Consider the following 26,420-nt stretch of genomic DNA (forward strand, 5'->3'; position numbering starts at 1 on the left):
CCATGCCAATATTTCTGTGATTATCTCATAAGATTCTTACGTTCATTTATATATAGGCTTAGAAAGCATCCAGCATCACCAAGCAGAATTTTAGGGGCAACCATGGGGGTCTTTGGACTCTAATCCAGGGTGCTAGGCCTTAGTTTCAAGGAACAACTTGCTCCCTGACACCTGTATTTGTCACACGCTGATTTAACAAGTCCAATAGACAAACAGCACTATACCTGGTGCAAGTGATGTGGGGGCCACTGCAAACACCCCTGGAATCACAAAAAGCAAAGCCCACAGCACCAAATCTTATGAAGATTCTTAGCTTTATTTGAGCATCATGGCACACAGCAACTAGCAACTTTTTGGGCTATTCATGCTAAAGCATGATTAAGGATGAATAGTGCGAAACGTTGCTGTTGTGTGAATTGATTCTTAAATAAAGCTAAGAGTCTTCATACGATTTGGTGCTGTGGGCTTTGCTTTTTATGATGCCCTGATATTAAGGGACATAATAAAATGCTCTGATGTGTTTAATAAATTAATTTATGCACTTTTGCTTGAAGAGAACTATGTTTATCCCCATGCAAAGATAAACTTAGCTGCAAACTGACTAATGCACTATTGGTCCTGAAGGTCCATAAGCCAATCAGGGATGACATATGTACATAGCCTTCAATCACTATCAGTATTCAGTTTAGGATTGGTTATTGCTGATTCAGTGCTCTCTCTCTCTCCCCGCCCCCCCCCATTGTAATATTTAGTTTTAATAGCGGAAAAGGCTAATAACGAAATGCTCATGCACATTAAAGCATCTTAAAAGGACATGAAACCCAACATTTTTCTTTCATGATTCAGATAGATTATACATTTTTAAACATCTTTACCATTTACTTTTGTTATTAATTTTGCTTCATCCTCTTGGTATCTCCTTATTGAAGAAGCAGCAATACACTCCTGGGAGCTAGCTGAACACATTTGTAAGCCAATTAAAATGGGCATACAAGACCAACCATCAAGCAACAGCTAGCTCCAAGCTCCTGAGCCTATCTAGATATGATTTTCAACAAAGGATACCAAGAGAATAAAGCAAATTAGATAATAGAAGTACATTGGAAAGTTGTTTAAAATTGTATTCTCTATCTGAAACATGAAAGAGATTTTTGGGTTTAATATTACTTTGTGTCCTTTTAGTCTACATTCTAAGGGATGAGTCATTAGCGGGACGGTTCATACTTTAGGTGTCAAAAGATTTGCCTTCTGCTGCTACCACTTATTTACATAGCTTTTCTACAGCTAGATTAGAATTTTCAATATTAGTGATGTTTCAACAGGCAAAAGCAGCTATTTAAAATTACAACATAAAGGTATACAGGGTTTTCTTCTGGAGTGTATTAAATTGTTTACAAATAGCTCCTTTACCCCTATTTTGGCCTTTGAAATAGCTGATTTAGCCTGTGGTATCCCAGTCTCAGCTATTGAATAGCCTAAGTAAACACAGCCAGCAGAAGAAATTAAACTCACAGTGGGATGCAGGATAGTTAAGTAATAAAATGATTATTTTCCATTGTTCTCTCTATGTATTGAGGTTTAGTTTTCCAGACCAATATAAGATAAAGAAGTGTGTACACAAAGTGATAACATAATGAGATACATTACCTGAAGCTCAACCCATTGTAATAGGTTGTGGTTTAAATGCACAAAACCAACTACTTCATATACACAAATAAACATGAAAATGCAATTTCTCATACATTTTATACTCTGCAGCTGGTATAACATGTCATTGAAAATACATTTAATATAAAAACAATTTTACAGTGTACTGTCCCTTAAATATTTATTATATGGGAAATCTTAAGGAACCCAGACTAACAAATTAAATCCTAGAATACAATTTAGCAAAAAAATAAAATAACGTAAAATCACAGTATTTATACTACCAGTCTCTTTCAGTAAAGTGGTTCAAATATTAGACAAAGGCAAAAACTTAATAAAGGAATTATTTATTATGCAAAAAATTATTCACAGTGCATTGATAAAACGATGTTAACAAATAGAATTCTACACAAGCAAACAGTTTTAAAAATAAAAAGGAGAAATAACAGATACCTTATACTTTACTAGCTTTAGTTGTCTGTGCCAGGGAGGTTGGCAGAAAAAGATGGTTCCTCACCCTGTAGTATACAGCCTCCCAAGTAGAATGAACAGCTTGTATTGTTAGACACAAAATTGTATACCTGTTTCTCTGATATCAAATAGCTTGACCCAACCTTCTTGCCGAGGGGCCAGAAATATCCACTTCCCTCTTTTGCCAAAAAATATCCACTTCCGTCTTTTCACGACATGTCATAAAGTTCAGAGTCTTTGGCTGAAATTATAGAACACCTTATAAATTCTGTTATGTATATCTAACCCATACACACAGATAGGCAATCCCTTTTTGATGTCACTAGAAGTTTTTTTTTTATATCAAACACCATATATTTTGCGTTCTTTGTGTTTCTGATGCATTGATTTAGAAATGTATATTGATTTGCAAGGCTGGTTGTCCTGTCAATGACCTCAGGCTAGTTCCTGGATAGAGGCACTGTTTTTTTTTCTCTTGTGCTGACATTTTTGCTTACTTGATGCATCAATAGATATGCAATAACATTTTGTCAAGTAGAACTTAGAAACTATTTATTAGGGGTTCTGGCTTATCATCTAAGGGAAAACACAGCAACACAAACACAGCAACACATTTTATTCTTGAAAAAAACAAATGTTTTTAGCACACAAGCTAAAGAAAATTAACCCACTAGCATCTAAATCACGAGGTATTCATGACACCCTGGCTCCTAACCTTTTGGGTTATTCTCTATAGATCTATATACAAATACCACTGTCTGATTCCTAAAAGTATGTCTGGCTCCTAAATAATTTTACAGGCTACTAATTTATTTGTTTATTTTTGTTATTGAGGATGCAAGAAGAAAATAATAAACCAGTATTACAAGGCAAAAAATGTAAAGTGAAATAAAGCATACAATTAGAGCTGCAACAACTAATCGTCATAATCGATTATGAAAATAGTTGTCAACGAATCTCATAATCGATTAGTTGGTTTGCAATTAGTTGGTCTGTGCACAACACCAGCTGCTTCACTCCAATGAACTCCTGCACATGGTATTGTGTTTTATGGTTATGTCCTTAGCCTAAAGGACGTCTATAGACGTCTACTTTTCACTTTTTCAGGACAGTATTTGTTTACAACTACCCCTGGCTTATGTGCAACCCAGATATAATAGTCATCATTTGTATTGTTTATATTAAATCTGGTGATTTGGAACTATGCTTTTCATGATACAGTGCCAAGCTTGTTATTTACACCTTGCCTCTAGATTGATGGGAGTTATTTTAATTGATGTGCACTATAATATGTTTGCACAATTATTAGCGTATTGCTTGCTATTGCTGAATATATGTACTGTATAAATAAATGTGTAAGGCTTTGTCCTTTTATTGATATATACAGTCCTTAGCACTTTTGATTTTGTTTTTTATTGTTTTTTTATATTTTTAATAAATTGTGATAATATGTACCAGATTCAACCTTTATAAGTATATATCTGTTATTTTTAGAGCGGACTAGATATTTCCCCTAACCTTATAGCTGGTTATTTACCATTGCATATAGATATTCAAGATATTTTTATGTTAGAATTAAGTCAAGGGTTACTTTATTGAGAGGCCCCTTGCCAAGGTAGAAAACACTTAGCATTGGTGAAGAGCTAACAAAGATAAATATCCCACTTTGGTGAAATTGGCAAAACCCTACTTATACACCTCAACAGCCTTTTCTCTGCTGCAGGAACTATAGCTGCAAACAGAGAACCAGCCTTAGCCAGAAACATGTGGACATGTTGAGATTTTTGCATTTCAATGCAAAGTTTCTGAAAGAGTGAATAACTGAATGTTATTAACAGTGATAGTCTAACTCTTTCTAGTTCTACCTCTTTTCAAACAGTTTGTGGTTTTGTTTTGTTTAATTACAAAACTGTGCACTGCGGCTTAAAAATGGAAGAAACAGTTGTGTTAATGTAAAGTTTTAGTCTGAAGTTTATATTTGTAACACTCATTATGTGGATTTTATTTAAAACATAGAAAACTATTATTAATTCTCTTTTTATCCGATTAGTCGATTAATCGAAAAAATAATCGGCCGATTAATCGATCATGAAAATAATCGTTAGTTGCAGCCCTACATACAATATGAGAGCAATCCCCAATTTGTTCTTCCCATCTCAATTTAACAGTAGAGAAGTTAACCTAAGTTATACAAACTCTCTGAGGCACCAGCTCTTACTGAGCATGTGCACAAGTTCACAGGGTATACGATTACTTGTCTGATTGGCTTATGGGTGAAAACAATAGATTTGTCAGAAAAAAATGTTCTAATTATTTGATTCAAAGAGAGTTATTATGCACTTGCAAATTATGTAATTCTAATGTATTTAGTGGTCCTTTAAGCAGCCTTTTGGGCTTTGATGCGTGAAACTGACAAATATATCACTGACGTTTCCTTGTTTTTTTTGTTGAAAGTGAGGGGAAGAAGAGGAATAAAATCATTAGCAGAAACTGCTCTAGTCAGAACAAATCTTGGATTTTTTTTTTTACATAGGAAAAAAACTATTTCTGGACCTCAGACCGGTTTTAGCTATTGTGTATCAAGTGATCACCTTAAAAGACTGATGCTGTTAATTCTGCTCTACAAGAGTTATGTTAGGTCCAGAAAATCATACAAAATCATCATCTGTCTATCAATCCCCGACTATGTATTGATTACGATTGTTGCGTTTAGCACTTACATCACAGGTTGAAGGACCTTTATGTTAATTTACCCCTTTTAGGGCCACATTGCAAGTGGAGAGCAAAATATCGCTAATGTGCACTGGTATTACAAGTTGACAGCATTGCAGGGAAGCATTGCCCTCACGAGAGTGCACTTCCATAGGCTCCAATGGGAGCCTTGTTCTGATGTCGTCATACACGCTACAGAACCTAAGCACAGTGATGGCAGCAATTTGTAAATCTACATGTATATGCTAATGTGTGTGTGTGTATATATGTGTGTGTGTATATATATGTGTGTATATATATATATATATATATATATATATATATATATATATATATATATATATATATATATATATATATATATATATATATATATATATATATATATATACAGGGAGTGCAGGATTATTAGGCAAATGAGTATTTTGACCACATCATCCTCTTTATGCATGTTGTCTTACTCCAAGCTGTATAGGCTCGAAAGCCTACTACCAATTAAGCATATTAGGTGATGTGCATCTCTGTAATGAGAAGGGGTGTGGTCTAATGACATCAACACCCTATATCAGGTGTGCATAATTATTAGGCAACTTCCTTTCCTTTGGCAAAATGGGTCAAAAGAAGGACTTGACAGGCTCAGAAAAGTCAAAAATAGTGAGATATCTTGCAGAGGGATGCAGCACTCTTAAAATTGCAAAGCTTCTGAAGCGTGATCATCGAACAATCAAGCGTTTCATTCAAAATAGTCAACAGGGCCGCAAGAAGCATGTGGAAAAACCAAGGCGCAAAATAACTGCCCATGAACTGAGAAAAGTCAAGCATGCAGCTGCCAAGATGCCACTTGCCACCAGTTTGGCCATTTTTCAGAGCTGCAACATCACTGGAGTGCCCAAAAGCACAAGGTGTGCAATACTCAGAGACATGGCCAAGGTAAGAAAGGCTGAAAGACGACCACCACTCAACAAGACACACAAGCTGAAACGTCAAGACTGGGCCAAGAAATATCTCAAGACTGATTTTTCTAAGGTTTTATCGACTGATGAAATGAGAGTGAGTCTTGATGGGCCAGATGGATGGGCCCGTGGCTGGATTGGTAAAGGGCAGAGAGCTCCAGTCCGACTCAGACGCCAGCAAGGTGGAGGTGGAGTACTGGTTTGGGCTGGTATCATCAAAGATGAGCTTGTGGGGCCTTTTCGGGTTGAGGATGGAGTCAAGCTCAACTCCCAGTCCTATTGCCAGTTTCTGGAAGACACCTTCTTCAAGCAGTGGTACAGGAAGAAGTCTGCATCCTTCAAGAAAAACATGATTTTCATGCAGGACAATGCTCCATCACACGCGTCCAAGTACTCCACAGCGTTGCTGGCAAGAAAGGGTATAAAAGAAGAAAATCTAATGACATGGCCTCCTTGTTCACCTGATCTGAACCCCATTGAGAACCTGTGGTCCATCATCAAATGTGAGATTTACAAGGAGGGAAAACAGTACACCTCTCTGAACAGTGTCTGGGAGGCTGTGGTTGCTGCTGCACGCAATGTTGATGGTGAACAGATCAAAACACTGACAGAATCCATGGATGGCAGGTTTTTGAGTGTCCTTGCAAAGAAAGGTGACTATATTGGTCACTGATTTGTTTTTGTTTTGTTTTTGAATGTCAGAAATGTATATTTGTGAATGTTGAGATGTTATATTGGTTTCACTGGTAAAAATAAATAATTGAAATGGGTATATATTTGTTTTTGTTAAGTTGCCTAATAATTATGCACAGTAATAGTCACCTGCACACACAGATATCCCCCTAAAATAGCTATAACTAAAAACAAACTAAAAACTACTTCCAAAACTATTCAGCTTTGATATTAATGAGTTTTTTGGGTTCATTGAGAACATGGTTGTTGTTGTTCAATAATAAAATTAATCCTCAAAAATACAACTTGCCTAATAATTCTGCACTCCCTGTATATATATATATATGTGTGTGTGTGTGTGTACATTTAGCCACCAATCAGCAAGTGCTACCCGGGTTCTGAACCAAAAATAGGCCGGCTCCTAAGCTTTTATTCCTGCTTTTCAAATAAAGATACCAAGAGAACGAAGAAAAATTGATAATTGGAGTAAATTAGAAAGTTGCTTAAAATTGCACGCTTTATCTGAATCAAGAAAGAAAAAAATTGGCTTTAGTATCCCTTTAAAAATAATAGATTTTAACATACACTATTTTAAATGCAGCAAAGATTATTAATGCATTAATCGCACAGTCTAAAAATCTTTGTGCAGTGTGCCTAATGATCATAATTCACCTTATTGGAACATTCCCCCTTCTTGCCATTCTGAGGTCCTGCTGTGGCCTCTAGGACCTGTAATCCTTTTTTCACTTAGGCAACCCCTCAATGAGAGAGAAAACAGCTTCTAAACAGACTGTGCTGTAAAATGTGAGAGCAATCAACAGCAATTTGCAAGGAAATATGGCTTTGCAAAGTGTAAAATATATCTGCTAGGAGGAAAATGAAAGCATAATAAATGGTCATTGTATGAAAAGTCTCTGAGCGCTCTATGGGCTAGATTTATTAAAGCTGAGGCCTCAGCTCGCCTGTGGCGGGGCAAAATTACCCGCAGGTATTTGCCATTAAACACGAGCGCACAGCCAATCGCGCGCGGGCAGGAGCTGTCAATCTCCTCGGTCTGACTAGACCGAGGAGATTGAATTTCGCCACCTTAGAGGTGGCGAAGAGGTTAGGAAAGCGGCGGTCTGGTGACCGCTGCTTGATAAATGACGGCGAGCATGTTCTTGTGAGAACTTGCAGCCGTAGGGCTTTAATAAATCTAGCCATATATAACCACTCTCTTGTATCCTGTGCTCAGATACAATCTCAGCAGTTGCAACTTTTGGCTGACTAAAAAAATCAAAAAGTTTGTAAGCTCATGGAATGTAGAAACAGTATAACTACCCTCCCTAATTAAAGAATATTTCCTTTTATAATTATATGGACAATAACGTTGATTTATGGTTGCAGAGAATGCTGAATGTTTTCATTAAGTACCAGCATGTAAGACATTCTTCCTGGAACGTTATGCAGAGAATTTGCGCAGACGTGGACTTTGGTATAGATACAAGGTACAAGAGGGACACCTGTAGGAATTTTATATCAACACTTGTAGTCTTTGATTCTCAGTTCTGATATCCTGAAGGTAGAAGTGGGAAACATTCCAGACATGCCAGAGCTCGACAGACTATAGGATCCCGGGATCCTAATATTTTGCTTCTTGTTCCTAAAGCTTTGTAATATTTTCTGAAATCTTCACCTGATTAAAAAAAAGTGGCACTTCAATATTCTTGCAGGCTTCTAAACTTGAAATAAATGTGTTAAAGGGATATGAAACCCAACAATTTTCTGTCATGATTTAGATATATAGGTCAATTCATAATATATATACATAAATTTTTTTTCTATTGTCCTATTCATTTACAACGGCATATTCCTTTAGTCCTATAATCCCTGACAGTCTTCATACGTGTCTAATTGTAGATACATGTGTACACAATTTTCTCTTCTTCTCTATATTCTCTAATTTGATGTTGTTCATTAACACATGTTTTGAATGCTTGTATTGCATGTATTATATGTTTTATATAGTGTAGCTACAGCTGCATAATCTATCACATAGGGAGTCTATTGTGGTTCCTTCATATTCATGTAGCATAGTTTTAAATCTTATATACCCTATATATTCACATATATAGCATCAAATTTGTGTACACTATATTTCTGCCTTCCTTCTATATACATCAGCTTAATCAGTATATGGGTGTATATGTAAACATCCTCATGTACTTTTATATATGTGCTATATGTATATACATCTGCCCCCGCTATTTCTCCTTTTCTATTTTCTTTCTCTGTGGGTTTCTTTTTTCTTTTCCTTCTCCTATTCTCTCTTCTCTTTATTCTTCTTTTCTCCTCTTTTTGCCTTAGCGACAGTGCGTGTTTAAGCTTATAATGTGGACATATCAGCTTATTGTTTACATGTTCACATCAGTTATCATATCATTATGTTACATTGACTTCTGCCTCGTATATTGTGGTTATATACATCCTCTAATGTGAGCATTCTAAGCATCCCTAGTCCACAACGAGTCTACATTACCTATATTGCTGCTAGTCTGTCCCTTTAATTCATGCGCTGTTTTTTCAGTCTCTTTTTTCTATTTCCTATTCTATATTTCTTTCACTATCTTTTTCTTTTCATTACACTTTCACATCTCGTATTTTTCCTTTCACATCAAACACCCCTTGCTCTAATATATTATGACATGTATAGGGTTAACTTCTATGTGCATGCTAGGTGTGTTGAAATGGGCGTACATTTTTAATCCTTGTAAGTGTTTTAGCCAATTGAATCACTTCTCACCCTTTTTAAAGATTACACAGGTATAGCACCTTAGGCTATGATTACGGCATTTAGCCGAAACATGTAAGCCACTGGTGCTACGCTCATCTCTCCACTCTTTTTCTGGCTGATTTTGTGTCCGTGTGAGCTGCGACTCACTTGAACTTCACTTTTAAAGAATCGAATAAAGAATTTGTTTTATCTTAACCTGGGACTCCATCCTTTCTTCTGTGATGATTTAGATAGTGCATGCGATTTTAAACAACTTTCTTATTTACTTCTAATATATTTTTCTCTCTCTGTTTTCTTGGTGTCTTTTGTTGAAAAGCAAGGATATATGCTTAGGAGCCGAACCATTTCTTGAGTATATGAAGGCAGTTTGGCAAGAATGTTATTTCCTGCCATGTAGTGCTCCAGATGCCACCTGGTTATCGCTTCAACACAGAATATCATGGGAACTAAGCAAATTTGCCATTATAATTCCACCCTTACATTTGTCCTTGACAATCTGGCCCCTCCTCCAATAGCTCGGAAATCACACGCTCGCTCTCAGCCCTGGCACAATCCTCTAACACAGTACCTACGCAGATGTTCCCATACTGCTGAGCGGCACAGGAGAAAATCTTGGAGTTTAGCTGACTTTCTTCACTACAAGTTCATCTTGAACTCCTACTACTCTGCCCTTAATCATTATAAGCAACATTACTTCTCTACTCTTATCTCTACTCTTTCCTCAAACCCAAAACGTCTATTCTCCACTTTCAGTACTCTTCTCCGCCCATTCCCACCTCCTAATACAACTTTTCTGTCGGCTCCAGATTTGTCCAGCCACTTCAATAACAAAATCGATCCCATCAGAAACGTAATCAGCTCCCAACATACTTCCTGTCTCTCACCCTCCCAAAAGCTTGCAATCAATCGAAACCCACATAGCCATATATTTAGCTCTTTCGCTCCTGAGGAAGAAGTTTCTGCACTTATACTGTGCTCTCACCTCACTACCTGTCCCCTCGGCCCCATCCCCTCACAGCTACTCTCCTCCCTGTCTTCTACACTTACCCCTATACTCGCACACATTTTCAACCTCTCCATCAGCACCAGTATATTTCCCTTATCTCTGAAACTTTCACTGGTCACACATATCCTCAAAAAATCTTCTTTCGATCCAACCTCCCCATCCAACTGCCACCCTACTTCCTCTTGCCTCAAAGCTTCTTGAAAAGCTGGTATATGCATGCCTTTCCCAGTTCCTTACATTAAACTCCCTCCTTGACCCACTGCAATCTGGATTTCGCCCCCATCACTCCACAGAGACAGCAATCGTTAGGGTTACCAATGACCTACTTACAGCAAATCCAAAGGCCACTTCTCTCTGCTTATCCTCCTTGATCTGTCTGCAGCCTTCAATCCTTCGACATTTGTGACATCCCTCTTGTGGTTCTCTTCCTACCTGTCTAACTGTACCTTTAGTGTAGCCTTCTCTGGGGCCACTTTCTGTTAAGGTGCCGCAAGGCTCTGTCCTCGGTCCCCTTCTCTTCTCAATCTACACATCATCATTAGGTTCCTTAATAAAGTCCCACGGGTTTCAATATAATTTGTATGCCGACGACACCCAAATCTACCTCTCTGCACCAGACGTATCTCCTTCCTTGCTAACCCATGTCACTAACTATCTTTCTTATATCTCTTCCTGGATGTCCTCTACCTTAAGCTAAACCTCTCCAAAACTGAGCTTCTTATTTTCCCTCCTTCTAAAATCTTCACCCCCATCTCTCTATAACTGTCGACAACTCCATCATTACCCCTACCCCGCATGCCCGATGTCTTGGGGTCACATTTGACTTGGATCTTTCTTTCACTCCTCACATTCAGTCCTTGGCTAAATCCTGCCACTTACACCTTAGAAACATCTCTAAAATTAGACCTTTCCTTACACAAGACACAACTAAGATTTTATTCCACTTTCTCATCCTTTCCCACTTTGACTACTGCAACCCTATCCTCTCTGGTCTCCCTAGCTGCCACCTAGCTCCTTTAGAATCCATAATGAATGCCTCTATCGGGCTCATCTTCCTTACACGTCACTCTTATCTGCTGCACCTCTCAACCAATCCCTTCACTGGCTTTTTCTTGCCTCCAGGATTAAACACAAAATTCTGACTCTGACATACAAGGCCTTGCTGCACTACTCCCCCCTATATCTCAGACCTTGTCTCCAGATACTCTCCCTCCCATCCCCTTTGATCTGCTCACGACCTCCTCCTCTCTTGTTACCTCCTCACATTCCCGTTTACAGGACTTCTCCAGACTGGCTCCCATCTTGTGGAACTCTCTGCCTTGCTCCACAAGACTCTCCCCTAGTTTTGAAAGCTTTAAGCGCTCCATAAAGACTCTACTGTTCAGGGATGCATACAACGTACACTAACCTTTCCTAATACAAGTTTCTCTCCTCCATTACTATCCGCCATGAGCCCCATTAGCATGTAAGCCTAAGAGCCCAACTGTTTGCTGATCACCTTCATACGAGCTGACTGCAACAGTGTGACTCTCGGCAGGGCGCTCTACCCATTTGATCCCTATAAATGTTACCTTGTATACCACCTATTTTTATAGCGCTGCAGAATCTGTTGGCGCTCTACAAATAACGGATAATAATAATAATACATTTGAAACTTTTTAAAAAATCAATAAAGAACAATTTTATAACTAAAATTATAAGCTATCATATAACTTCAGCCAGGGCTTGAGATGTGGTTTTTATGTTGTGCTATAAAAAAGGAGTGGCTACTACCTCGTATTGTTATTACGAGGAATATTCCCTTTCTTATAAAAGATACTTATGGAAGTTATATTATCCTATCTGGTCTATAATTTAATTGTCCAGTTACACTATTACTATAACCCCCAACCTTAAACAACATTTCTTTCATGTAATTAGCAAGAGTCCATGAGCTAGTGACGTATGGGATATACATTCCTACCAGGAGGGGCAAAGTTTCCCAAACCTCAAAATGCCTACAAATACACCCCTCACCACACCCACAAATCAGTTTTACAAACGGTGAAGTAAGTTTGTGCTAGATTCTACGTTGATATGCGCTCCCCAGCAGGTTGGAGCCCGGTTTTCCTCTCAGCGTGCAGTGAATGTCAGAGGGATGTGAGGAGAGTATTGCCTGTTTGAATTCAATGATCTCCTTCTACGGGGTCTATTTCATAGGTTCTCTGTTATCGGTCGTAGAGATTCATCTCTTACCTCCCTTTTCAGATCGACGATATACTCTTATATATATATATATACCATTACCTCTGCTGATTTTCGTTTCAGTACTGGTTTGGCTTTCTACAAACATGTAGATGAGTGTCCTGGGGTAAGTAAGTCTTATTTTCTGTGACACTCTAAGCTATGGTTGGGCACTTTTTTAATAAAGTTCTAAATATATGTATTCAAACATTTATTTGCCTTGACTCAGGATGTTCAACATTCCTTATTTTCAGACAGTCAGTTTCATATTTGGGATAATGCACTTGAATCAATTATTTTTCTTACCTTAAAAATTTGACTTTTTTCCCTGTGGGCTGTTAGGCTCGCGGGGGCTGAAAATGCTTCATTTTATTGAGTCATTCTTGGCGCTGACTTTTTTGGCGCAAAAAAATCTTTTCTGTTTCCGGCGTCATACGTGTCGCCGGAAGTTGCGTCATTTTTGACGTTCTTTTGCGCCAAAAATGTCGGCGTTCCGGACGTGGCGTCATTTTTGGCGCCAAAAGCATTTAGGCGCCAAATAATGTGGGCGTCTTATTTGGCGCTAAAAAAAAATAAAAAAAAAATATGGGCGTCGCTTTTGTCTCCACATTATTTAAGTCTCATTTTTCTTTGCTTCTGGTTGCTAGAAGCTTGTTCCTTGGCATTTTTTCCCATTCCTGAAACTGTCATTTAAGGAATTTGATCAATTTTGCTTTATATGTTGTTTTTTCTCTTACATATTGCAAGATGTCTCACGTTGCATCTGAGTCAGAAGATACTTCAGGAAAATCGCTGTCTGGTGCTGGAACTACCAAAGCTAAGTGTATCTGCTGTAAACTTTTGGTAGCTGTTCCTCCAGCTGTTGTTTGTATTAATTGTCATGACAAACTTGTTAATGCAGATAATATTTCCTTTAGTAATGTACCATTACCTGTTGCAGTTCCATCAACATCTAATGTTCAGAATGTTCCTGATAACATAAGAGATTTTGTTTCTGAATCCATCAAGAAGGCTATGTCTGTTATTCCTCCTTCTAGTAAACATAAAAAATCTTTTAAAACTTCTCTTTATACAGATGAATTTTTAAATGAACATCATCATTCTGATTCTAATGACTCTTCTGGTTCAGAGGATTCTGTCTCAGAGGTTGATGCTGATAAATCTTCATATTTATTTAAAATGGAATTTATTCGTTCTTTACTTAAAGAAGTACTAATTGCTTTAGAAATTGAGGATTCTGGTCCTCTTGATAATAAATCTAAACGTTTAGATAAGGTCTTTAAATCTCCTGTGGTTATTTCCAGAAGTTTTTCCTGTTCCTGGTGCTATTTCTGAAGTAATTTCCAGAGAATGGAATAATTTGGGTAACTCATTTACTCCTTCTAAACGTTTTAAGCAATTATATCCTGTGCCGACTGACAGATTAGAATTTTGGGACAAAATCCCTAAAGTTGATGGGGCTATTTCTACCCTTGCTAAACGTACTACTATTCCTACGTCAGATGGTACTTCCTTTAAGGATCCTTTAGATAGGAAAATTGAATCCTTTCTAAGAAAAGCTTATCTGTGTTCAGGTAATCTTCTTAGACCTGCTATATCATTGGCTGATGTTGCTGCAGCTTCAACTTTTTGGTTGGAAACTTTAGCGCAACAAGTAACAGATCATGATTCTCATAATATTATTATTCTTCTTCAACATGCTAATAATTTTATCTGTGATGCCATTTTTGATATTATCAGAGTTGATGTCAGGTTTATGTCTCTAGCTATTTTAGCTAGAAGAGCTTTATGGCTTAAAACTTGGAATGCTGATATGTCTTCTAAATCGACTCTACTTTCCATTTCTTTCCAGGGTAACAAATTATTTGGTTCTCAGTTGGATTCTATTATCTCAACTGTTACTGGTGGGAAAGGAACTTTTTTACCACAGGATAAAAAATCTAAGGGTAAAAACAGGGCTAATAATCGTTTTCGTTCCTTTCGTTTCAACAAAGAACAAAAACCTGATCCTTCATCCTCAGGAGCAGTTTCAGTTTGGAAACCATCTCCAGTCTGGAATAAATCCAAGCCTTCTAGAAAAGCAAAGCCAGCTTCTAAGTCCACATGAAGGTGCGGCCCTCATTCCAGCTCAGCTGGTAGGGGGCAGGTTACGTTTTTTCAAAGAAATTTGCATCAATTCTGTTCACAATCTTTGGATTCAGAACATTGTTTCAGAAGGGTACAGAATTGGTTTCAAGATAAGACCTCCTGCAAAGAGATTTTTTCTTTCCCGTGTCCCAGTAAATCCAGTGAAAGCTCAAGCATTTCTGAAATGTGTTTCAGATCTAGAGTTGGCTGGAGTAATTATGCCAGTTCCAGTTCTGGAACAGGGGCTGGGGTTTTATTCGAATCTCTTCATTGTACCAAAGAAGGAGAATTCCTTCAGACCAGTTCTGGATCTAAAAATATTGAATCGTTATGTAAGGATACCAACGTTCAAAATGGTAACTGTAAGGACTATCTTGCCTTTTGTTCAGCAAGGGCATTATATGTCCACAATAGATTTACAGGATGCATATCTGCATATTCCGATTCATCCAGATCATTATCAGTTCCTGAGATTCTCTTTTCTGAACAAGCATTACCAGTTTGTGGCTCTGCCGTTTGGCCTAGCTACAGCTCCAAGAATTTTTACAAAGGTTCTCGGTGCCCTTCTGTCTGTAATCAGAGAACAGGGTATTGTGGTATTTCCTTATTTGGACGATATCTTGGTACTTGCTCAGTCTTTACATTTAGCAGAATCTCATACGAATCGACTTGTGTTGTTTCTTCAAGATCATGGTTGGAGGATCAATTCACTAAAAAGTTAATTGATTCCTCAGACAAGGGTAACCTTTCTGGGTTTCCAGATAGATTCAGTGTCCATGACTCTGTCTTTGACAGACAAGAGACGTCTAAAATTGATTTCAGCTTGTCGAAACCTTCAGTCACAATCATTCCCTTCGGTAGCCTTATGCATGGAAATTCTAGGTCTTATGACTGCTGCATCGGACGCGATCCCCTTTGCTCGTTTTCACATGCGACCTCTTCAGCTCTGTATGCTGAATCAATGGTGCAGGGATTACACAAAGATATCTCAATTAATATCTTTAAATCCGATTGTACGACACTCTCTGACGTGGTGGACAGATCACCATTGTTTAATTCAGGGGGCTTCTTTTGTTCTTCCGACCTGGACTGTAATTTCAACAGATGCAAGTCTTACAGGTTGGGGAGCTGTGTGGGGATCTCTGACGGCACAAGGAGTTTGGGAATCTCAGGAGGTGAGATTACCGATCAATATTTTGGAACTCCGTGCAATTTTCAGAGCTCTTCAGTCTTGGCCTCTTCTGAAGAGAGAATCGTTCATTTGTTTTCAGACAGACAATGTCACAACTGTGGCATACATCAATCATCAAGGAGGGACTCACAGTCCTCTGGCTATGAAAGAAGTATCTCGAATTCTGGTTTGGGCGGAATCCAGCTCCTGTCTAATCTCTGCGGTTCATATCCCAGGTATAGACAATTGGGAAGCGGATTATCTCAGTCGCCAAACGTTGCATCCGGGCGAATGGTCTCTTCACCCAGAGGTATTTCTTCAGATTGTTCAAATGTGGGAGCTTCCAGAAATAGATCTGATGGCGTCTCATCTAAACAAGAAACTTCCCAGGTATCTGTCCAGATCCCGGGATCCTCAGGCGGAAGCAGTGGATGCATTATCACTTCCTTGGAAGTATCATCCTGCCTATATCTTTCCGCCTCTAGTTCTTCTTCCAAGAGTAATCTCCAAGATTCTGAAGGAATGCTTGTTTGTTCTGCTGGTAGCTCCGGCATGGCCTCACAGCTTTTGGTATGCGGATCTTGTCCGGATGGCCTCTTGCCATCCGTGGACTCTTCCGCTAAGACCAGACCTTCTGTCGCAAGGTCCTTTTTTCCATCAGGATCTCAAATCCTTAAATTTAAAGGTATGGAGATTGAACGCTTGATTCTTGGTCAAAGAGGTTTCTCTGAATCTGTGATTAATACTATGTTACAGGCTCGTAAATCTGTATCTAGAGAGATACATTATAGAGTCTGGAAGACTTATATTTCTTGGTGTCTTTCTCATAATTTTTCTTGGCATTCTTTTAGAATTCCGAGAATTTTACAGTTTCTTCAGGATGGTTTAGATAAAGGTTTATCCGCAAGTTCTTTGAAAGGACAAATCTCTGCTCTTTCTGTTCTTTTTCACAGAAAGATTGCTAATCTTCCTGATATTCATTGTTTTGTACAAGCTTTGGTTCGTATAAAACCTGTCATTCAGTCAATTTCTCCTCCTTGGAGTTTGAATTTGGTTCTGGGGGCTCTTCAAGCTCCTCCTTTTGAACCCATGCATTCATTGGACATTAAATTACTTTGTTGGAAAGTTTTGTTCCTTTTGGCGATCTCTTCTGCCAGAAGAGTCTCTGAATTATCTGCTCTTTCTTGTGAGTCTCCTTTTCTGATTTTTCATCAGGATAAGGCGGTGTTGCGAACTTCTTTTGAATTTTTACCTAAGGTTGTGAATTCCAACAACATTAGTAGAGAAATTGTGGTTCCCTCATTATGTCCTAATCCTAAGAATTCTAATGAGAAATCGTTGCATTCTTTGAATGTTGTTAGAGCTTTGAAATATTATGTTGAAGCTACTAAGTCTTTCCGTAAGACTTCTAGTCTATTTGTTATCTTTTCCGGTTCTAGAAAAGGCCAGAAAGCTTCTGCCATTTCTTTGGCATCTTGGTTGAAATCTTTAATTCATCATGCCTATGTCGAGTCGGGTAAAACTCCGCCTCAAAGGATTACAGCTCATTCTACTAGGTCAGTTTCTACTTCCTGGGCGTTTAGGAATGAAGCTTCGGTTGATCAGATTTGCAAAGCAGCAACTTGGTCCTCTTTGCATACTTTTACTAAATTCTACCATTTTGATGTATTTTCTTCTTCTGAAGCAGTTTTTGGTAGAAAAGTACTTCAGGCAGCGGTTTCAGTTTGAATCTTCTGTTTATGTTTTTCATTAAACTTTATTTTGGGTGTGGATTATTTTCAGCAGGAATTGGCTGTCTTTATTTTATCCCTCCCTCTCTAGTGACTCTTGCGTGGAAAGATCCACATCTTGGGTAGTCATTATCCCATACGTCACTAGCTCATGGACTCTTGCTAATTACATGAAAGAAAACATAATTTATGTAAGAACTTACCTGATAAATTCATTTCTTTCATATTAGCAAGAGTCCATGAGGCCCGCCCTTTTTTTGTGGTGGTTATGATTTTTTTGTATAAAGCACAATTATTCCAAATCCTTATTTTATATGCTTTCGCACTTTTTTCTTATCATCCCACTTCTTGGCTATTCGTTAAACTGATTTGTGGGTGTGGTGAGGGGTGTATTTGTAGGCATTTTGAGGTTTGGGAAACTTTGCCCCTCCTGGTAGGAATGTATATCCCATACGTCACTAGCTCATGGACTCTTGCTAATATGAAAGAAATGAATTTATCAGGTAAGTTCTTACATAAATTATGTTATTTTTTTCAAATAGTTGTGTGGGAATGATTATGGGAGGAGATTCCAATCATCCACTCGATCCAACTACTTATTGTTCCTGAGGATCATCCTCCGTGGCTTTACAGTATCACTCTAGTGGCACATGACGCTTAGCGAGTTCATCATCCATCGCCAAGAGATTACACTTCTCATATCCCCATGGTTAATTTTCAAGAATAGATCATATATTATTTTTGTTGCCACTATCCTTGCAAGCGTGCACTCTATAACGATCCATGACAGGACATTGTCTGATCATTCTCCTGTTAGCTGCCTACTCCTTTGACCCAATGTACCTCATAAAAACTTTGTTTGGAAATTTGGATAATCTTTTTCTTACAGTCTATTTATTATTGGAAACACTATTCAAATGACAGTGATTTTTTTTTTTTTAATACGAATTCCATTACTTACAAATGCAATTTTTGGGAAGCACATAAATTTGGAATAGGGTGATGAATTCATTAAGCTGCAGGCTCAGCAGTGAAAACTAACAACTATTTATTCAGAATCAATCTTGAATAAACTAAATTTAGAAATACAGTTTAAAAAAGACCGCTCTAATAGGCATCTTTAAGACCTTATAGATAATACTATATATAGTTAAAAATAAAAACAACAAGCTTATCACCTGAGAGAAAAGTGCTATGTAGGAGGCTATATGCAAGGCAGGCTACTGGCCTGTTGTCGTAAAAAGCGAACCTTAAAATCATATATCTTATCAATATAAATCATTAAAGGTAAAACTCATTATAACACTAGAGATATAGCCAAATCCTTCCAAAATGATTACACCCAGCCCTTAAACAACCCCCCATAGGTACTCGAGCATCCCCACCGACAGACTTTAATTAATTCATTAATTAATAAATATGTAACTAAACTATTATTGCCTAGATTAACTTCAGATTGGCTAGAGGCCCTAAACCAACCACTTTCATCAGGACTATACCTTCCATCCCAATCCAAAAATTCTGTAGACCAACAACTTTGCTCTGTACTATATCGTCCCTCCCAAACCTAAAATCCCCAGGACCTGATGGCTTCTCTAATGAATATTATTAAAAAAAATATAAAGACAAACTAGCACCACAATTTTTATCTCTTTTTCCAAGATATGAGAGCATTGACCCACTTCACCAACCAATCACTTTTAGCCCACATCACACTCATCCCAAAACCGGGTAAAAATCCAGATTGAGTAAAAATCTATAGGCCTATGAAGCTGTGATTATCTGGTATCGCTCACTAAGATTATATCCTCATATTTCCTCTGCCTCTTCCTCAATAAAGGGACATTGTACACTAGATTTTTCTTTGCATAAATGTTTTGTAGATGATCCATTTATATATCCCATCTGGGAGTGGACAATATATAGTTTTGCTTATTTTTTAATAACATTGTGCTGATTTTCAGACTCCTAACCAAGCCCCAAAGTTTTAGATGTATACTGATGTCTACAGATTCCTGCGGCTCCTTTTTGTGTAATCTGTCTTTTCATATGCTGGAAAGGGGGGTTGGTGGGAGTGTCTGCTGTTCATGTTATCCCTGCAGCCACTTTCACTGGGTGTCCCAGCCTAACCTCATCAACAGTGCTAAACTTCTAAGTAAGTTTTTTTAGTAGTGTCTATTACATGCAGTTATATGAAAATCGGTATATACTGTCCCTTTAACCTCTATATATAACACTTCGTGCATGACAACAAACTCAAAACTAGAAAAGAACTAATGGGCTCAGGTCCTCTTCATTTTAACAACTGATTTACTTATTTTCATATATTCTATTAAATTCAAACACATAAAGCTAAAAGTAATATGCTGAGAGATTTAACTAACTTTGAAAAACGTTGCTCTGCATATTCCCCTCCACAACATGTTTATCTCTGGTATACAATATTATCCAAAATCTCCCCCAAGCTACATACCACAATACTTAGAAAGCTGGGAAAGCGAGATTGGCTGCATAATCCTACCTCAAGCAGCATCACACATTTACACTTGCATTATGAAATACTCTACTTTGTTCCAGCTATTAGAAATCAACTACAAGATCCTTTGTCGCTTGTACTTGTCTTTGCCCCTAAAATGTTACACAAAATCCTCCCTAAATGAAATACCAAATGCTGGAGATGCAGTGCTGAACAAAGTGATATGTACCATGTGGTGTTCATGCTTATAGTGTTTGACTTCTGGTCTATGATAAAGTCTGAAATAGAAAAGACCCAAGATAAGACACTATCTTCAGATCCGGTGACATGGTTATAAAATAAATCACCATCAGGCAAGGCGCCCCCCCCCCCCCCAAAAAAAACAACATTATGCTTAAAGGGACACTGAACCCAAATTTTTTCTATTGTGATTCAGATAGAGCATGCAATTTTAGGCAACTTTCTAATTTACTCCTATTATCAAATTATTTTCATTCTCTTGGTATCTTTATTTGAAATGCTAGAATGTAAGTTTAGATGCCGGCCCATTTTTGGTGAACACACTGATAAATGTAAATTCACCTACCAATAAACAAGTGCTTTCCATGGTTCTGAACCAAAAAAATAGCTTAGATGCCTTCTTTTTCAAATAAAGAAAGCAAGAGAACGAAAAGAAATTGATAATAGGAGTAAATTAGAAAGTTGTTTAAAATTGAATTCTCGAACTGAATCACAAAAGAAAAAATTTGGGTTCAGTGTCCCTTTTAATAGGGCTCGGTTTCTGTTAACCAAAAACTGGTAAATTAGTGAGTGCCCTTTAATCCAACAATGGCATAGGAACTTTCTGACTTACTAATATATGTGGAATATGGTTTTATTTTAAATGACACTAGAGATAAATGTATTTTAATTGTGGAAATCTGGAACTCTTCAATTTTAGATATTGAAAACCACACACGCCAGATTACACACAAGACTACACTAGTCACAACTGCTTTATAGTATCCCCCCTAAGGATTCCTAGCCCATCAAGAAAAAGGTTACTTGAACGTTTATTTACAATTGCTAACGTATGTACTATTTTGCAACTATATATTATCTATTCGCTTGGTTTGCATACTTCATACAGACATTGTGTAATGTTTTTTTCAAACTCAATATGGACAATACCTAGGCTGTTTGAACTAATGCAAAACACTTTAGCCGGAAGGCAAAAGATACAAAGTTGCAATAGCAGCATTATAATATTGACTTGTACTTGCTGTTTGATTTTTATATATTTTTATATTTTGTAATAAGTACATTCTGCTTAAAGTTGGAAACTAATAATAATAATATTTTTTTTTAAAATAAATCAATATACTGTTTTTAATGACAGAGGTGAGATAGTTAAATACAGGTATAACATTGTTTACTGTACGGCAGACAAGTAAAGTTTAGTGAGTCCGTTTCAGGCACACATACCTAAAGATCCTGTTTGCCTGGTAACAGAGCCTTGGGGTAACAACCCCTTGGAGTCATGCAAGGCTTATGTGTAGTAGGAAGATGCGCTTGTTTGTTTTTGTTTTTTCTTTAGAGAAAACCATAAAAAGTGCTTTGACACAAAATTTGTGATTTCAAATGTTATTGGCTTTTTTTTAATTTTTTAAAAGAGAGAGAGCTTAAAAAACAAAACTGTAAAGAGCTGTCCACATGGATTGTTAAACTTTTTAACTTGTTTAACAGTTATACAAATTATTAATTACAAAACTAATTTATACAAAGTTGTGACATTTGATAAATATTTTCAGTAAAAATAAGCTGTCCAACAAATATTGATTGCATGACAATATAATGTATGTATTGCGCCTAAAGTAATCATTTTGTATTTATTTTTATTTATAGGAAACACACAAAATATACAAACAGAAATTGGAAGAGCTTAACAGCCTTCAGAGTGTGTGTAGCAGTTACATAAATAAGCATAAGAGACGACTGGCTGATCTGAAACGTAACCTCCAAAGGTAACAGGAACACAGTGTTCTGTCAGGATCTTCCCAAATGTTTGTCTTCTTCCGTCACTTGGTACTCTGTGTTGTAATATCTTATTATTGTCTGTGTTAAAAGGCTGATACCACATTGCATAGAAGTATAGGCTACTTTATTATTACTTTATAGCTTATGTTTTTTATTTAAATGACAGACATAAGCCTGAAGCAACTGACTTCTGTCATATCTTGGCTACAGGTCAAACATAGTTTTATTTGCAAGGACGGTGCAATGCAGAGAAAAAAAACAGCATTATGTGTATTGTACAGCGTTTTTTTTCTTTTGTTTATTATAAATAAAATAATCTGCAGCAATGATGTGGGTTCTTAAACAAGTCAGTTTCGCTTTTTTCATGTTCAGTTTCTATATACAAAATACATGGCCTGGTAGACTTTGCTGCTAACGCATGTGCTGCACATACTTTATTTTGTTTTATTGGTAATGTGCTTTAATATAAATAAAACAATGATATGTTTTTTTTGTGTTTGTTTTTGTGTGAAAATATATTATAAATGTGCAGCCTCATTGCTTTTTATTTACCCAGTATTTAAGTCAAATGAGAGCAATTTGGAGAGATTGTATAAGCAGTCTGTGGAGCTAACTAAACCTCAAGCAATTCTCGATTGTACATATTTATTTCTTAAAGTGGTGAGAGTCCACAATTCCTTACTGTTGGGAATTCATCACCTGGCCACCAGGAGGAAGCAGACACCCTACACCAGAGCTTTTATATCCCTTCTACTTTCCTGAACCTCCCAGTCTTTCTTTGCCTCTCTAGGAGCAGTTGAAGATAGAGGTGCTTAGGATTTTATTTTAGCATTTTAGGTGCAACTTGGAAAATAAGGATATAGGAGAGTACTGTCTGTGCAATGTAAATCTCCTGCGGGAGTGGTAGTCACACGCCTTCCTCAGGTAGCAATGGGACTAATGCTTCAGCCTTATCCTGTCAGGCCATGCAGATGTAATTCCTCAGTGTATCCTCTACTAGTCTACTGTATAGTACAGTACAGGATAAGCTCTGTATTGAATTCTCATATTACTCCAGGGTAAGACCAGTGGAGTGGGCAATTACTGGGTTAGTACCTGCATCCTTACACAGCCCACAGGCTATTAGTAGGTACCTTAGCTAGTACATTCTACAGACCATGTTATCAGGCTTACTGTCTCATGTGTCAGGACAAGTACTATATATATTTGCCATTATTCTATATTTGGAGATTAGTGATTTTACATTGCACTGTTATTTTCAATGTTTCCTAACTTACGGGTTGCCCTTTTTTGTGTCCATTGGCCGTTAAGGTGTCCCAGTCCTTACTTTACTGCCAGTTCTGATTTTAACAGTAGCGAGTAGACTTATTTATGCCACCGGAGTCAGAGGGAGCGCAGGAGATCAGAGTGAGTGCTATAATAGTTCCAGGTTTATCTAAAGAGCGCTAGTCGCACATACTGCAGAGCACAGTGTGGGAGGGACTTTTATCTGGTAAACAGAGTGTTAATATCCTTTCCCACCTTTAAGACATCTTTTAGCACTTTCCTTCAATTCCTGCTTCATTCTGCCAGCGGCCATCTCTCGCAGTAAACCAGGTGAAAGGTCATTATTGAGGTTACTTAAAGTGACAGTCTACTCCACAATGTTATTGTTTAAAAATATAGATAATCTTTTTATTAGCCATTCCCCAGTTTTTCATAACCAACACAGTTATATTAATATACTTTGTACCTCTGTGATTACCTTGTATCCAAGCCTCTGCAGACTGCCCCCTTTATTCTAGTTTTTTTGACAGACTTGCATTTTAGCCAATTAGTGCTGAATGATAAATAACTCCACGGGGGTGAGCACAATGTTATCTGTATGGCACACATGAACTAGTGCTGTCTAGCTGTTAAAAACTGTCAAACTGCACTGAGATAAGAATCAGCCTCCAAGGGCTTAGAAATTAGCATATGAGCCTACCTAGGTTTAGCTTTCAACAAAGAATACCAAGAGCAGAAAGCAAATTTGATCATAAAAGTAAATTGGAAAGTTGTTTACAATTGCATGCCCTATCTGAATCATGAAAGTTTAATTTTGAATAGATGGTCCCTTTTAAAGACCTTTAGTTTGTACTGTATATAATGTTTAATTTAGTGTAGTAAAAACTAGACTGTCCCATTTCATTGTGCTTACAACAATTTTTGGGAACGTTTAGCAATCGCTATTGTTTTACGTTATACACTAGTCCTAAAGCCCATGTACACGCGGTTCCAACCCTTGCTCCCTCTCTCCCCCCCTCTCTTTTGAGCTCTCTCTCTCTCTCCCCCCCTCTTTTGCTCTCTCTCTCCCCCCTCTTTTGCGCTCTCTCTCTCTCTCTCTCCCCCCCTCTTTTGCGCTCTCTCTCTCCTGTTGGCCACGCCCCTCCATGCGCGCTCCCGTGAGGCCACGACACGCCCGGCCATGCCCCCACCAGGCAGATTCCGTAGTGCGCACTCCTCTGCTGCTCAAGGCCAGGTATGTTTGTCCCAGTGGCGTCACTAGGGTTGGTGTCACCCGGTGCAGTAAGTTATGGTGTCACCGCCCCCCATCCCCAGAAAGCAGACACACACAAACACAAAAAACAGGCACACACACATACAAACACTCAGATGCACACACAAACACTCGGAAACACACTTAGACACACACACAAAAACACACACACAAAAACACTCAGGCACACACAAAAACACTCAGACACACACACACACACACACACAAAAACACTCAGGCACACGCACATACAAAATATGTAAACTGCACTGCATTAATTATAAAGCTCATGCCTAGAGCTGCTCCCTTTCTCAGCAGAGCATCAAATGAAAGATAAACTGTAAAGAAAAGGTTTAGGCACGCAAACTATAAAAATTCTGCTCTCTGACTCTGTTCCAAGTCTGTCAGTGCACAGCCCCGGGCCACGTGCCTCCCGTTTCTTATGGCCAATCACCTCTGCATTCTGCCCACCCCCAGACCCCCACCCACCCTCCACTCCTACCTCTTCAGTGTGCACTTAGTGTACCGTAACCATACCGTTCTGGTGGGCATCATACGTGGCTCCTTCACTTTATAGACAGTGTCAGTCAGTGCTGCGGTCAGGTTCCCGTTTAGAGAGACAGCACAGCAGTGAGTGGCTCCACTGCTCCACACGTCACTGAGCAGTGAGCACAGATAGGCAGGCAGGTTTAGGCTAACAACGCAACTTTGCAAGCCCCACGGCACGCCCACAACAGTCATAGTGAAATTGGTCAGTGGGGAGTAAAGTACAAACAAAAGCAGCTGGGAAAACTATTTGTGGAAATTGCAGCGCTGGCTCAAGGGGCAAAAACATTTAGTGTGTCTACAACTTCCCCAGTCCAACTAATGTTCACAAATGCTGGCCCCTCTAATAAAAACAATCTATGCATTTCTACATTGTATTTCTTTGAATATTTTTTTTTTTTTTTTGTGTGGTGTCACCCCCTGGAGAGTGTCACCCGGGTGCGGCCCGCACCCTCTTAGTGACGCCACTTGTTTGTCCTCTGCAGTCTCTACTGCGCATGACTGCATCTGACAAACATACCTGGCCTTTTATTATATAGGATTGCTTTTGTTCAGTTCAGTAGTGTCTTGTTGTTACTTTGCTATTCTAGTTTTTTTTGCACTTTCTGCGGCTAATCTGTACATATTGTTATGGAGCATACTGGAGCTGAGAGACCCTTTAGAGAGTAGATCAACAGACTTTATTTTGCCCTCAAACAAATGTATACTTTACATGTTGTTCACTATCTGTCCTCCAGCTCAACTATGTAGTACTTGCCTAAATTCTGTTTTACTCTCTCAGATGTCTACACGATTCCATAACTATTTCAGAGGTTCTAGCTACTATGACGCCTTCAAGTAAGTGTAAATGCATTTAATTCTTCTGCTGCCAAGCCTGTTCAATTATCTGACTCTGATGTCTCTTCCTCACTCTTTGAGGGTATGTTGTCTTCAGAGGATTTATCCTGAAGTTCAGATCAGGAATCTGAGGAGGCAATGTTTAATCCTAATCTTGAGCATCTACATTTCCTAGGGGTCCACAATCCTAAATATTTTGAGTATAAGTATGTAAAACTGGATCTTATCTTCAAATAGAAATCTGAGCCAGCTGAAGATTTTTCAGTTCCGATCCTGGTCATGGATATTATTTCCAAGGAATAGGACAAGTCTGGGGTTCCATTTATTCATTCTCCTAAATTTAAAAAGTTGTTTCCAGTTCCAGATACTAATTTGGAACTTTGGGAAACCATTCATAAAGTAGATGGAGGAATCTCTACTTTGGCTAGAAGAACCATGATTCTTCTGGAAGACCGCTCTTCTTTCAGAGATCCTTTGGATCGAAAGCTGGAAAGTTCTCAGGAAACCAAATTCAAGTGTAGTAAAAAAACAAATTTTAATAG

The 26,420-nt window shown here is 38.1% G+C and overlaps 1 protein-coding gene across 1 annotated transcript in view; it reads left to right on the forward strand.

The window, feature by feature from the left end:
- TMEM120B (transmembrane protein 120B) overlaps nt 1-26,420 on the forward strand; it is a 195,811-nt gene that overhangs the window by 7,979 nt on the left and 161,412 nt on the right. The window contains exon 2 of the mRNA XM_053701749.1: nt 21,846-21,964. Coding sequence (XP_053557724.1) covers nt 21,846-21,964 — 119 coding nt within the window. The remainder of the gene's footprint in view (nt 1-21,845; nt 21,965-26,420) is intronic.

Source organism: Bombina bombina, chromosome 2 (assembly GCF_027579735.1).
Source record: "Bombina bombina isolate aBomBom1 chromosome 2, aBomBom1.pri, whole genome shotgun sequence".
In the NCBI taxonomy this organism is placed as follows: domain Eukaryota; kingdom Metazoa; phylum Chordata; class Amphibia; order Anura; family Bombinatoridae; genus Bombina; species Bombina bombina.